This window comes from Abramis brama (assembly GCF_963993115.1).
Source record: "Abramis brama genome assembly, chromosome: 1".
NCBI classification, from domain to species: Eukaryota; Metazoa; Chordata; class Actinopteri; order Cypriniformes; family Leuciscidae; genus Abramis; species Abramis brama.
In genome coordinates this window covers 47,765,355-47,780,034 of record NC_139963.1, presented here as the reverse complement: position 1 = coordinate 47,780,034, position 14,680 = coordinate 47,765,355, and the positions used below count along the sequence as shown (strand labels likewise).

Genomic DNA, 14,680 nt, shown 5'->3' with positions numbered 1-14,680 from the left:
ATATTACAATTTTTTTTGTATATAACACTCAACGCAGGCTATATAATTGCTAATTATTGCTAATTTTAGATATTATAGCCTATTAATTTAAAATTAAACAGGTTTCAATTTAGGCTATTATAATGGTGTGTTGTGCAAACAGCATTGTTAGTGTAGTTTATTTATTTAGCCTTTTCCTCAGATTACATGTATAACCAAATTATCATCTGAAAGTGTATGTTCTGCTCTTTCAGTGGGTTGTCTCAGTTGATTTTTAGCACTTACGATCGCGGAGATATTCAAGCAGTTTAGCACTACAGATTTCGTGTTCTAGATTGTGCTCACCTTTCTTTGAAAATAAGTCAGTTACCAATTGTTTCCCCTCATTTTGTTTTCTTTCCTTCTAATGTCGTTCCTTTCATTTTGGAGGGCCTGATTTGCCTTGCTTTGAGAAAGACATTTCTACAGCAGAAGTTTGTAGAAGTTCCTGAAGTTCCTCCAGATGCTGAACTAACTAACATAAACAAAATGCGTGCAGATGGACTAAACCATTTGGCGCATTAGCAAGGGGTGGGACCAGTCAGTCAATCAACAAAGTTATTCAGCCAATACACTAATTTTACATTTCATCTGACATTCATTATGAAATTTAATTAGGAAATGAAAATATCTAGGTAACATAAAATATATTCCAGACTTTTCAAGGGCCCTCTCTCCCTTTGGGGCCCTGGTAATCAGTACTGGTTTTACCCCCAGTCCGACGCCCCTGCATCCAGATAAGAGGAGACGCACCTGCTCAACATGACTGACATTGTCTGTCACTTACTGCAAGTGGAAAATATGAAATATACTTAAATGAAACATACAGGCAAAAGTTTGGACACATATTTTTTATTATTATTATTATTATTATTATTACCACATTGGGAAACTCTTAAATCACACAAATGGAAGTCTGGGAATGATAGTGATCAAAATGTATGAGACAAATGTAAAAAAAAATATTTGAGTTTCTTTTTCATCTGGATTCTCACTCTAAACATTCACCAATCAAACTTCATAAACCCTATTAGAGGAACATGTGTGATGAGCACTTCATGATGCTTTAGAATTCGTCCCCCAAAATAATAGCATGAAATAAAAAGACTGTTAGTTACTCACATTTTTCAAAATATCTTTCTTTATGTTCAACAGAAGAGAAAAACTCATAGAGGATTGGAACAACATGAGAGTAAACGAAAGATTTTTCATTTTTGAATGAACAATCCCTTTAAGAGCATTTCTGAGAAGTTTTACACATACAAATACTGGAAACATGAAGACTGTAAAAGATGAAAGCATGTCAATCCAGACTTACAGGAGTTACTTTTACTGATTATTGACCGGTAAGATCCTCAGAGAGTCAATCCAACACCAGAAGAATGGAAAGAGTGTGTCAGTGAAGGTGGTTGTGAATGTGTGTAGATGTGTGTTAGTTACAGGATCAGAGAATAACACCCTTCCTCTGTCATAGTCCAGATCAACTCTCACACGCTCAAGCTTCTGTTCAACACGAAAACCATGCGACAGTCCATACGGATCATACTCCATGCTCCAGACATCAGTGTTAAAGAAAACACCTCCCTTCCTCTGGTTTGATGCTGTAGTTACTCCAAGACTCCAGTATGAACTCTCTTTGACCTCCACATCCCAGCTGTGTGTTCCTGAGTTAAAACCCTCTGAACCCAGAACACAGAAATAATCATCAAATCTCTCTGGATTATCAGGAAGAATTTGTTTGTTCCCGCGGTCTCTCACACTGGTCAGATCATCAGACAGGACAAGACGTGGATGAGCCGAGTTTGGATCCAGAATCACAGGAGCTGATGAGACACAATAAACAGCTGCTTTTATTCTGATGTTCATATAATGATCAAGAGTGAACCAAACACAGATTATTATAAATTATGACCCTCGTCCTATTGATCAAACACATCAGACATTGTTCTCTGATCACTGTCAGTGTTTTTAGTGTCACACTCATTTTTATTATCAGTGTTTATTAATGGGATCAGCGACAAACATTAAATGTGTGATTCAAATATTTGTGTCTCATCAAGTTAAAATCACAAACAAACAATCAGAGCTGTTGAGATGAAAAACTGTATCTGTAAAAATTCTGAGGATGTTCATTAAACTGAGTCTTAATGTGTGTGTATTTGTTTTAAATACTTTTAAATCCGAGTGAATGAACAGCACTCTCTTCCTCTATCACTTGAACAAGGCACTTTAACTTCCTATCGCTCCTCGGGCACCTCAAAAAGAAATCCAAAATGTGAGAATAAAGGAAAATGAGGATACGCTTCAAGCGAAATTGCAAGAAATACTGCAATTCATGAGGAAGAACGTCATGAGGAAGTTTGTAGGGAGGAATTTGGAACTCTCAAGGGGATGACAGCGACAATACATGTTAAACTTAGGGCAGTGCCAAAGTTTCATCATCACATATCTGTACATTTTGCTATGTGGTCTAAGATCAATGTGGCAATGAACAGACTGCTGTACGAAAACATAATCACCCCTATGAAGTACTCAAAGTGGGCAGCGCCTGTCGTATCCTCAAGGCTGATGGTTCCATTAGATTATAAACTCACTATAAACCAGGCTTCAGCTTTGGAACAATATACCATTCCACGTGTGGAAGACCTCTTCACAACCTTGTCTGGGTGCTCGTCTTTTTCAAGGCTGGATATAAGTCATGTCTACCAGCAGATTATAATGGGTGAAAACTCCAAGCAGTATCTCACCATTAACACCCACAAGAGGATGTTTACATACAATCGTCTTCCAGTTGGAGTGGGTTCTGCGCCAGCGATATTTCAAAGGACCATGGAAAGGTTGCTGCAAGGATTAACTCATGTTGCAGACTACCTTGATGACAAATAGGTCACAGGGGTAACTGATGAAAAGCACTTGCAAACCTTAGATGCCATGCTCACTCGGCTACGACATGCTTGGTTGTGACTAAAAAGGGACAAATTAAATAAATTAAAAAAAATATATATAATTACATGGTCACATACCAAAATACTAGCCTGGCAAGCCAGACCCACATCAAGATGTTAGGTCTGGCAACTCACCATAGACACGGCTCAATCCGAGGGGCGGGATAAACGGCTGTCTTTCAAATTCCCTCTGCACGTAATAGGACAGCACTTCAACCAACCAGAGCGTTTTCCCAACAGCGGAGCTAACGTTAGTTGATAGATTCAACTTTTGAATCTGGCAGGCAAAACTACGAACACATCTTCCTTTTTTAAGAATGACTTAAGTGCCATTCTATGCTCTTTTCTCAAAGAAAAGCTTAACTCCAAGTCCTCCAGAGTCGCAGCCAAAGCCGTTTCGAAAGACTGTTCTCCAGCAGCAGCCGCCATTCTTTGTTTTCAAGTAGCAGGGAACCGTCGCAACTCTGTCATCATTATGTTTAGCCCGCCCCGCCTACTCTATACACGATGTGATTGGCCTGACCCAATTTAGGCTTTTCCAGCACAAAAGTCAATGGAGAGTTGCTAGACTACCCTGGCTGCAAAATAAATTTTGCTGCCACTAGGGTGCGTCTAGATTTCTAGGCTACCAAAATACCTGACTTGATAAGCTCTATAGCTTCCTATTTATAAGGGCTAGCTCCACCCTTAGCCTGTATCAAATGAACAAGCAGGGACCAAACATACAATAAATTATACACAAAAGTACAAATAATGAAACATTAAATATATACACAAATAACTCTGTGTAAACCCATGGGTACTTAACCACACACAAAAAATAACAACAAAAAAGTAACATCCTTCTTGTCTCTGAACAACCAGCTGGAAGTCAACTAGTCCGGCTTCAAGAAAGGGCACTCAACCGAGACTGCAATACTGTCGGTCACAGAAGCCCTACTGATCTCAAAAGCTGCTTCCAAATCTTCAGTTCTCATTCTCCTGGATCTGTCTGCTGCCTTCGACACTTTGAATCATCAGATCCTTCTGTCCACCCTCTCATCACTGGGCATCACAGGAACTTCCCTCCACTGGTTTGAATCCTGTCTCACAGGTAGGTTCTTCAGGGTCGCATGGAGAGGCGAGGTATCCAAAGCACATCAACTGACCACAGGGGTTCCTCAGGGTTCAGTTCTTGGACCCCTCCTCTTCTCCATCTACACCACATCACTGGGACACATCATACAGGCACGTGGTTTCTCTTACCATTACTATGCTGATGACACACAGCTCTTCCTCTCATTTCAACCAGATGATCCCAAAGTAACTGCACTGTATCTCAAGCTGTCTGGCGGACATCTCAGCATGGATGAAGGAACATCACCTGCAGCTCAACCTGGCAAAGACTGAGCTTCTCATCCTCCCTGCCAATCCATCTCTACAACACGATTTCACTATCCAGCTAGACTCAGCATCAATCACCCCATCAAGGTCGGTCAGAAATCTTGGAGTAATATTGGATGACCAGCTGACCATCACAGACCGCATTTCAAAGACAGCTTGATCATGCAGGTTTGCACTGCACAACATCAGGAAGATCAGGCCTTTCCTAACTGAGCATGCAACACAACTTCTCGTCCAGGCCCTGGTCATATCTAGGCTTGATTACTGCAATGATCTTCTGGCTGGACTTCCATCATGTGCAACTTAAAGGGATACTTCAGGATTTAGCATTAAAGGGATAGTTCACCCAAAAATGAAAATTCTGTCATCATTTACTCACCCTCAAGTTGTTCCAAACCTGTATGAGTTTCTTTGTTCTGCTGAACACAAAGGAAGATATTTGGAAGAATGTTTGTAACCAAACAGATCTCGGTCCCCATTGACTACCATAGTATATTTTTTTCCTACTATGGAAGTCAATGGGGACCGAGATCTGTTGATTACAAACATTCTTCCAAATATCTTCCTTTGTGTTCAGCAGAACAAAGAAACTCATACAGGTTTGGAACAACTTGAGGGTGAGTAAATGATGACAGAATTTTCATTTTTGGGTGAACTATCCCTTTAAGCTTTGTATCAGTAGAAAACCCATAGTTTTCTAATTACCGTGCTTTCCACCCTCATATCCCCCAGAGACGAGAGATTAATGTATTTTTTGTCGGGAAAAATTCCTCTGATGACGCAAAAATCGTCATTTTGCGTCATCTGAGGATTTTTTGGCCAGAGGCTAAAGACTACAGCCAGTAGGAGAGGCTGTCCCGCATGTTTTCAACCCGCCCATAGAGGGTGGGATCTCACTCTCACTCTTACAGAATTTACACATAGTGTCAGCCGTCTTTCTTTGGAAGCTAAGCTAGCAGGCTCTTGTTCTGTGGAGAAAGCCGAGTAGTAGGAGAAACCTGAGTAGTAGGGGTTACCATCCTCTTTTTCCCGGACATGTCCGGCCGTCGAGATCATCCAAAATGTCTAGGATTCGGCTTTTGCTTTCTGAAGTCGCCATTCATTGTTTACATGCACACCTTTTGTTTCAATCTAACTGAATTCATTCCGATTGGTGAATCTGAAATGTAGTGTTTACATGAATGTTGAACAAGTGATCGGTTGATGTGCGTTTTAACATTGCTAAGAAAATTCCTGCTCCTCCGTGAGAGATACGAGACCGGTGTGTCTCGTGTTGCTCATCAGTAATCACGCCACCGGCCTCACGCCGTTCTCCTGCACCCCTCAGCCTCGTCCTGCTCGCCACAGTAAACATAGCCTAATAAATGAATGGCGACTGTAGAACGCAAAAGCCGAATCCCGGACATTTTGGGCGATCTCGAAATCCCAGGCAGACTCATCACCATGGAGACTCACTAGTAGCCTAGCCTTGTTATTTACTGCACTCTCTTACCAGTAGGCGTGGCTTGGGAGTGACCTCCTAGGGCTGCGAAGCAAGTACATTCTGGGAGTTGTTGTCTTTCATCCACATAAGCCAAAAATACATTTTCAGTTTTTTTCTCAGTCTAGAAAGCTCCAAATTCAAAAATAATTTCACATTTCTTCTACATAAATGACCCATTTTAAATACACATTCATCTTTCCAGAGGTGAAGTATCCCTTTAACCTCTACAAATGATTCAGAATGCTGCAGCTCATCTCATCTTCAATGAGCCCAAAAGGGCCCACGTCACTCTGTTAATCTCTCATGGCTACCACTGGCTGCCCGCATCAAGTTCAAGACATTGATGCTGGCTTACAGATCTATCACAAGGTCAGCTCCCTCCTACTTTCACTCACTCCTATGAGTCTACATCCCTACCAGAAGCCTACGATCAGTCAACGAGCGACGGCTCGTGGTTCCATCACAGAGAGCCACAAAATCCCTTTCCAGAACATTCTCATTCACAGTTCCATGCTGGTGGAATGCTCTCCCCACCCTCATCCGGAATGCAGAATCCCTGACAACATTCAAAAGACTACTGAAAACTCATCTCTTTCATGAGCACTTAACCTCATAATAAAAAAAAATATTCTTTCCTTTTCCTTTAATCCTCTCTTTCGGGCTTATGCTACTCTGAACAATGCCTGAACTTCGTATTTTGAGCACTTCTTGCGCTGTTTTTGCCTCTTCACGATGACTCGCTTTATTTAGTCCTAAATTGTAAGTCACTTTGGACAAAAGCGTCTGCTAAATGTAAATGAAAGAATTGTTTAGCTCCTATTCCCCCTCCCCCAGACAAAACTACAAATGGTTCAGTCAAATTTGGGGTATGCTAATGCTACAAAAACATGTTTGATCCAGATGGACCTTTGATGGTGTAACATGAGACTGGAAGGCTAACAGCCAAAACAAAAGGTTTGGGGGGAATTCTCACAAGAAATAAAAGTTAAATCTGACTGAAATTAAACTTGGTTGTGAAGTTTAAAAAAAAGGAATATATATCAGACTCACTTCAAAAAGAGAAAACAATTACACAACACCATTATGATTTAAAAGATGGTAAATGCTGGCAAAATGAGGTAGTGATGTGTACATGTGTGTCAAGTCCATGTAATTCCTTATTTGTCACCAAGCTTAGCTTGTGACAAGGTCATCTTGTTGATGCCCAGGGTTTACACCCATTAAAAGACAAGGTGCAAGCTTTGACGGAGGCTCCGTGTCCCACTAATAACGTGGAATTGAAAGCCTACTTAGCATTGCTGAACTACTACAACAAGTTTTTACCTAGCTCCCCTCCACTGCCTGTTCAGAAAAGACACTAAATGGGTCTGGGGTGAATTCCAAACCAAAGCTTTCCAGAAATCAAAATCACTCCTGCAATCCACAGATGTGTTGGCACACTATTCTTCAGAGACATACCTAATTATCTTGTGTGATGCCTCTTCCTATGGTGTGGGAGCTGTGCATTCACATCAAATGAAAGATAACAAGGAGAAACCTCTAGGTTTCGCATTGCGTACCTTGACACCAGCTGAGTGACGAAATTCCCAGTTGTATAAAGAAGCTTTAGCCATCAATTTTGGAGTTCAAAAGTTTCACAAGTATTTATATGTATTTGAAATTTACTATTTGCACAGACCATAAACCCCTGATTTTCTCTTTGCAGAAAAGAACCCCATTCCACAGATGAGTTCCCCTCGAGTGAAAAGATTGGCTCTGCTGATGAGTGCCTATGAATATACAATGGTGTATATATATATATATATATATATATATATATATATATATATATATATATATATATATATATATATATATATATATATATATATAAGGCAGACACCTTAAGCAGACTACCCCTTTTGGAAGTGGAACAAAATCTAAGTCATGTCAAATTTTGATGTTGGACATGCTGGAGTTCGAACCAATCAGTGCCTCGCAACTCAAAAGTTGGACAAATAAAGATGCACTACTGTCTCAAGTTCGCAATTATGTGCTGAGGGGATGGCCAACTCAAGTGGATCCACAATTCAACCCCTACCACAAAAGGAAACTGGAATTAAGTGTGCGTGATGGATGTGTACTCTGGGGAGCCAGATTAATTATGCCCAGTCAGGGTCGGGCAATGCTTTTGAAACTGTTACACCAATCGCTCACAGGGATGGCAAAAATGAAAGGCTTGGCTCGATCCTATTTTTGGCTGCCTGGGATGGATATGGAGGTTGAGAAGGAGTCCCAACTTTGTGAAAAATTTATGAAGCACAGTAAAGTGCCTCCTGTAGCACCACTGCATCCATGGGAATGGATGCAAAGACCCCTTGGTCCCGTATTCACGTGGATTTTGCAGGCCCCTTCTTGGAAATGATTTTTTTGGTGATTGTAGATCACATTCTAAGTGGATAGAACCCATGAACTCATCAACATCGCAAGCTACCATTGATAAACTTCGCTAAAGTTTCAGTGTTTTCGAATTACCTCAGATCTTAGTTTCTGACAATGGCTCCTGCTTCACAACCCAGTGGGCACCTTGACGTCAATTTGACATCAACAAATAGTCAAGATTTTGACCACCATGTATGACATGCATGAATATGCATATTTTCATTATATTTTGTCATTATTTCTTTGTGGGTCACCATTGTGCCGAAGAGTAGAGCCTGAGCTTCAGTTCTGGATGAGCAGAGAAACCCTGATTGTATACTTGTTGATGCATTGATGATCTATTAGTTAAGGTCTTCAACTCATTCATGTGCGCTGTTGTTAACTAACACTTATCTGCAAGAGGATTGAATTAATTTGATGTTTTGTTAACTCATTTAAATGAATTACATTTTTTAGAAACCTATTTTTTTAGTGGACTCAAATGAAATAAGATTACAGTATAAAAATGAAATGGCAATTGATCAATTTAAGATAGAATCAGTTAAATCAGTTTACAACATCATGACATCTTGACATCAAATAAATGTTGAATTGACATCAAATACCAACAAACAAAGCATGACATCAAAATAACATCAAAATGACATCAGCAGAGGTCAAAATCTTGACATCAAATTGACATCGACACTTTGACGTCAGTATGACTTTCATTTTTGACCTATTTCGTGACGTAATTTTGACATCAATGTTTGATGTCACATTGATGTTAAATTGACATCAAATGCCCACTGGGAAGCACAGAATTTGAAAAATTCATGAAAAACAATGGGATTCGTCACTTGAGATCTGCACCCTTCCACCCTTCTTCTAATGGATTAGCAGAGCGAGCTGTCCAAACGTTCAAAGAAGGCATGAAGAAAGCGAAGGGGGACACCTTGGAAACTAGGCTGTCACGATTCTTGTTTAACTAATGCATCACCCCGGATGCTACAACAGGCGTGTCGCCAGCCTAGATGTTTATAGCAAGGAAACGGATATCTACTTTTGATCTTCTCTGGCCAGACAGTAAAGCCAAAGTGCAGCAAAAACAACAAGAGATTCATGACAAAAATGCACATTTGAGAGTTTTCACAACTGGAGATGATGTGTTACTGGGTAATTACAGTTACGGTCCCAAGTGGATCCCTGCTGTTATTGTGAATTCCTCGGGTCCAGTTTCCTATACAGTAGCTGTTGGAAGAGGAGAAATCCTGAAGCGGCATGTTGATCAAATCCAAATTTGACATATGGACAAGTTTCAGGACTCCACCCAGTTAACAGTACCCTCTGACAAAGGGTCCCAGCTACCTGATATTCCCTCTTCTACTAAAACAGAGACAGTACCCAAAGTAGTAATTTCAAGCCAGAATACAACAGAGCCAGTTGCTGAGGATGAGCTTTACTCGCCTGACAAGTTAGACACACCAGCTTTACCACAGTTGCGTCGTTCTACAAGGGAAAGACACACACCTATTCATCTCCAGGACTATGTTAAATAGCTTAAAACATAGCTGTAACGAGCTATCAGAATGTTTCTGAGAAGCTTTTGCATTCTTACGTCTTGAAAAACTGTTCTGTTCTAAAATGTTATAGGAAAATAATTTCCTTTTATTTCTCAAATTGTAAAGTTACTTCTGGTGGGTATTTTAGTATATTTAGTAATATCCTACCATCAAAATGGGGGAGGGGGGAGTAAATGTGGTATCCTTACTACAATACTTTATATCGGAGTGCAGTTCACATAATGGCCACAAGAGGGGACTATATTATTATAAATGGGCTGGTTTTTTTAGTTAGCTTACTCTTCCGAGTGAGTGCTAAACTGTAATCTTCTGTATTCACCTTTTGAGATTAAAAGTTTTTTGTGGATATATGTCTTTAGTGTTCAATCAGCACAACACCACAAGAATCTCAAATGGAGCCTCAAGTATTTTTTCACTGTTAAGGTTATTCTGGACTTGAGGAGATGAAGAAAGAAGAAACATTCTTCTTTGAAAAACATGTCATGAAAAACCTGCCCAGCCATATGTGATTTCCAGTGTGTAACAGCACAAATCTTCTCCAGACTCACTGTTTTGGACGATGCCCTGCATCTTCTTCCAGACTCTGAACGGCAGGTTGCCCAAGTATCGTGACACATGAATCAAAGCTCCAGAAGCCATCTGTGGATCCGGCTGTGAGATCTGGACTCTGGAAGAACATTCAGGAGTCAGAACTGCAGTAGCTTTGGATCAGAACCAGAGAGACCAGAGACACCAGCAGATCACTCACCTTTCCATTGAGACTGGAAACTCCTGCAGAACACACACACCATTTATCATTAAGAACTCAAATCAATCAATCAATCAATCATCAATCAATCAATCAATTAATCAATCAATCAATGTGAAATCAGACCTTCAGAAAGCAGATGTCATTGGCTTTCATCATCTCCTCCATGTCTTTGATTGTGTGTGAAAGAGCTGAGATGTGTCTGTCCATCTCCTTCAGCTTCTTCTTCATCATCTGCTTCTTCTGCTCCTCTTCCTCCCTCAGTGCAGTGATCGTAGCTTCTTCTTCATCTCTGAGGAACTGATGAAGTTTCTCAAACTGCTGTTTAATCTGACGCTCTGTGTGCTCAGCTTGAGACTGAAATCAAATCACATTCACTTCAATCATATCAACGACGCAACTGATTCTGGAGCAGCTTGAAGAGTGAGTGTGGAAATGTGGGTTAGTTAAGTACAACTTAAACTTTCTGAAGTACTAGTACTGTAGTACTAGATGTTTTGTGTCTGTAGGGTGAAAATACACATTATCAATCAAATCATCAGGTAGAAGCATAATGTCAGCAGCTCAGTGTCTGTTGCGCTAAAAGTTTGTTGCGCTAATGAATGAATCATATTATCTGCATTCAATTCAACTGAATCCACATTTATTTGTATAGCGCTTTTCACAATAAACATGGTTTCAAAGTAGCTTTACAGAAATGCCACATTACAATTTAGAGTAATCATGTCTTTCAGAAATGTACATATACAAAATCGCAGTTGGCGAAATTTTTTATTTAAACAATGTAATAATTTAGTGCAGAAACAATGAGCTCATTGAAGTAATGCATTCACCCAAACTAATTAGATAAAATGAAAATGTGGAAGGTGAGCGCTAGCCAATGGGATTAGGGCTGAAGCATTAGTCCCGCCCACTGCTGAATAACCAGCTGACACTGCGCTTGATCATCTTGATACACAAATGGTTGTGTGTGTGTGTGTGTGTGTGTGTGTGTGTGTGTGTGTGTGTGTGTGTTTCAGTCAGTAACGGAACATGTCAGACACATCAATTCAGTTGTTCTAATCAAATTTGTAAATACAGTATGTCAAAAGAATCAATCCTCACCTTGATGTGCTGAACGGTTTTCTTTCTAGTGAACTTTTCTTTAATGTTTTTATTGTGTTGAAGTTTCTCTTGTAAGGACTTCAGTGCTGTATTGAGTTCCTCCTGGAATTTAAAGAGAAAATCTATAAGACACCAGATATTTCTTTAATATGATCTTTTTAATACATAAGCTTAAACAAGTGTTTATCCTCATCTTTAAATCCGTCTTACCTTATATGATGAAACCACTTCACCGATGGGTCTGAATGTGTGATTGACGTGTTTCTGTGAATCTCTACACACTAAACACACAGGCTGTTTGTCCTCCAGACAGAAGAGTTTGAGTTTCTCACTGTGTAAACTGCAGATCTTCTCAGATCCTGATGAACGCCTCTCATTTCTCTCCTTCAGGAACGCCTCACACAAGTTCTTTAACACAAGATTACATGGAGGATCATCTCTTGAGGATCTTCTCCTGCAGACAGGACACTCCTGAGTTTTCTTGGTTCTCCAGAACTGTTGAAGACACTCTTTACAGAAACTGTGGCTACATGATAAAAGAACAGGATCCTTGAAGATTTCATTACACATGCGACAAGAAAAATCATCTTCAGATAGTGAAGCCATTTTCTGTTTGAGCTCCAACAATAAAAAACAAACAAAAAAACAATAATAATAATAAAAAAATTACTTTTACTTTCTGAATCAAGGTCTTAAAAATGAATAACCAAGAGAATCACAAAGTTTTTCCTCTTTGTTCTTCACTGATCCAAGATTCTATATTGCTTTTGCCAAGACAAAGTCAGTATGACAGACAGGAGATATAATAAGTCTGTTCTGATCATGTGAGTTTGTTTCCTCAATCTTTCCCCTCACACTGACTAGTTCCTTTTCTCCTTAAAGTCCACCACAATCATCCCTGTTCACAGAAAGCCACAGTATCTTGTCTTAATGACTGCAGACCAGCGGCTCTCGCGACGGATCTCATGAATTGTTTTATTAAGAAACACATCCTGAGCACCAATCCAGAATCCTTTGACTCACTGCAGGTTATGTACAGCACAAATACATCCACATAGGATGTGTGGTAGATTTTTCCCTAAACCTAACTATCTGGGTCTCATCTACAAATCAACGTCCCCAAATGTTTAGTCAACGTTTAGTCTATCTGGGTCTCGTCTACAAATCGACGTCCCCTGGATCTCTCAAAATCTCTCCCAAGAAGCAAGGCCGGAGGATCTCAGACAAATTCCATTGAGAATCCCACCAGAAAACACGGATACAACAGTTTTTATAGAATCGAGAAAACAAATAAGACGTCACCTTCAATATGATTGGTTCAATTGGTTCAAAAGCCCCAACCTTTTTCCTCTGTCACTGGCACAAGCAAACTCTGTTTTTATGATTACTTATCACAAGGTTTGAGAACTAGTCATCGATCTGTCTAGTTTCATTTCCCCTAATTGTTATTTAAACACACACACACACACTCAAAGTCACAAGTTTTCCCCAAAGAGTTTGGAAACATTTAAAAGCATATGAATGTCGTCCCTGCAAGAAAAACAAATGTTAGTTGATTAATTAAAGTTGATTAATTAAAAAATCCACCACAGATGCTATTTAATTTACCATTCACTAAATTCTAACCCATTTGGAAAATAAGGACAGTTGTGCCTGATTATTTATTACAGTTTACAGTTTGGCATTTAACACCATCATGCCCTCAAAACTAATAACCAAGCTGCATAACCTGGCGCTACATAACCTCCTGCACTGTGTAACGGGATACTGAGTTTCCTCATGGCAGATCCCATCATGATCAGAAAACTCCTCCAGCACCCTTGTAATGAACACAGGCGCACCTCAAGGCTCTGTACTCGGCCCTATGCTGTTCACTCTCTTCACACACAAGTGTCGCTGCCCAGCTGAGCAACGTCATCATAAAGTTGACAGAGGACACCACAGTCATTTTAAATAAGTTATGGATGTTGCTGACAGTTTAACAGGAGTTTTTAATCTTTTAGACGCCAAACATGATTATTCTCTTAATCGGACCCCCATCCTAAAATTAAAAAGACATTTAGTTTTGTGTATAAAGAAGACCCAATTTATACTGTGAAAAATTCATATTATTAATATGTCTAAATATTATTTGGTAAATATATTCATCATTACGTACTGTTATAGTACTGTACTTTAGTAAGTTTTACTATTTTTTTAATGTTCAATGTGTGACTCATTTATAATCATTATCACTTTTAATATAATAACATAATCTCTTTTTAACATAATCACTTTTCCTTTAAACATCACTAAAACAATGCTGGGTAAAACAAACATTTCTGGGTTATTTATATACAACCAGCACCCGAGTAAAAATATTAAAACTAACCCAATTGTCACACGGTGGCTGTAATAGTCGCACAAAGCAGGAGAATCCAAACAAACACGTCTTTATTATTCCACAAATTAACAGAGCAGATCGAGGAGCAAACTTACACACAACCACATAAGATGATACCAGACAATGAAACAAAGGAAACTGAGGACTTACATTTGGAAGGTAATCAACTCAATGGAAACAGGTGTGTGGAGCTAATTAACAACCAAGGAAACTAACTAGAGAACACAGGCAGGCAAAACAGGGATAGAACACAGTACAAACAAAACCAAACATACACTATATTGCCTATATCTGCCTTTTACATGCACATGAAGTTTAATGACATCCCATTCTTAATCTGTAGGTTTTAATATGGAGTTGGCCCACCCTTTGCAGCTATAACAGCTTCAACTCTTCAGGGAAGTCTTTAGGTTTAGGAGTGTGGGAATGTTTTACCTTTCTTCTAGAAGTGCATTTGTGAGGGCAGGCACTGATGTTAGACGAGTAGGCCTGGCTCACAGTCTCCGCTCTAATTCATCCCAAAGGTGTTCTGTCGGGTTGAGTTCAGGACTCTGTGCAGGCCAATCAAGTTCCTCCAGACCATACTTGCTCATCCATGTCTTTATGGACCTTGCTTTGTGCACTGTTGCGCAG

At 39.7% G+C, this 14,680-nt stretch overlaps 1 protein-coding gene across 1 annotated transcript; it reads right to left on the bottom strand.

Annotated features, from left to right (window-relative positions):
- Positions 1-510: 510 nt before the first annotated feature.
- Positions 511-12,319, bottom strand: LOC311079805 (nuclear factor 7, brain-like). Its single transcript, XM_084109526.1, has 6 exons — positions 11,875-12,319; positions 11,665-11,766; positions 10,687-10,917; positions 10,561-10,583; positions 10,361-10,479; positions 511-1,841 (listed from the first exon to the last, which is right to left on the bottom strand). Exons 1-6 carry the CDS (start codon positions 12,268-12,270, stop codon positions 1,348-1,350), a joined length of 1,365 nt encoding a protein of 454 aa, XP_083965652.1. The 5' UTR covers positions 12,271-12,319; the 3' UTR covers positions 511-1,347.
- Positions 12,320-14,680: the final 2,361 nt, after the last annotated feature.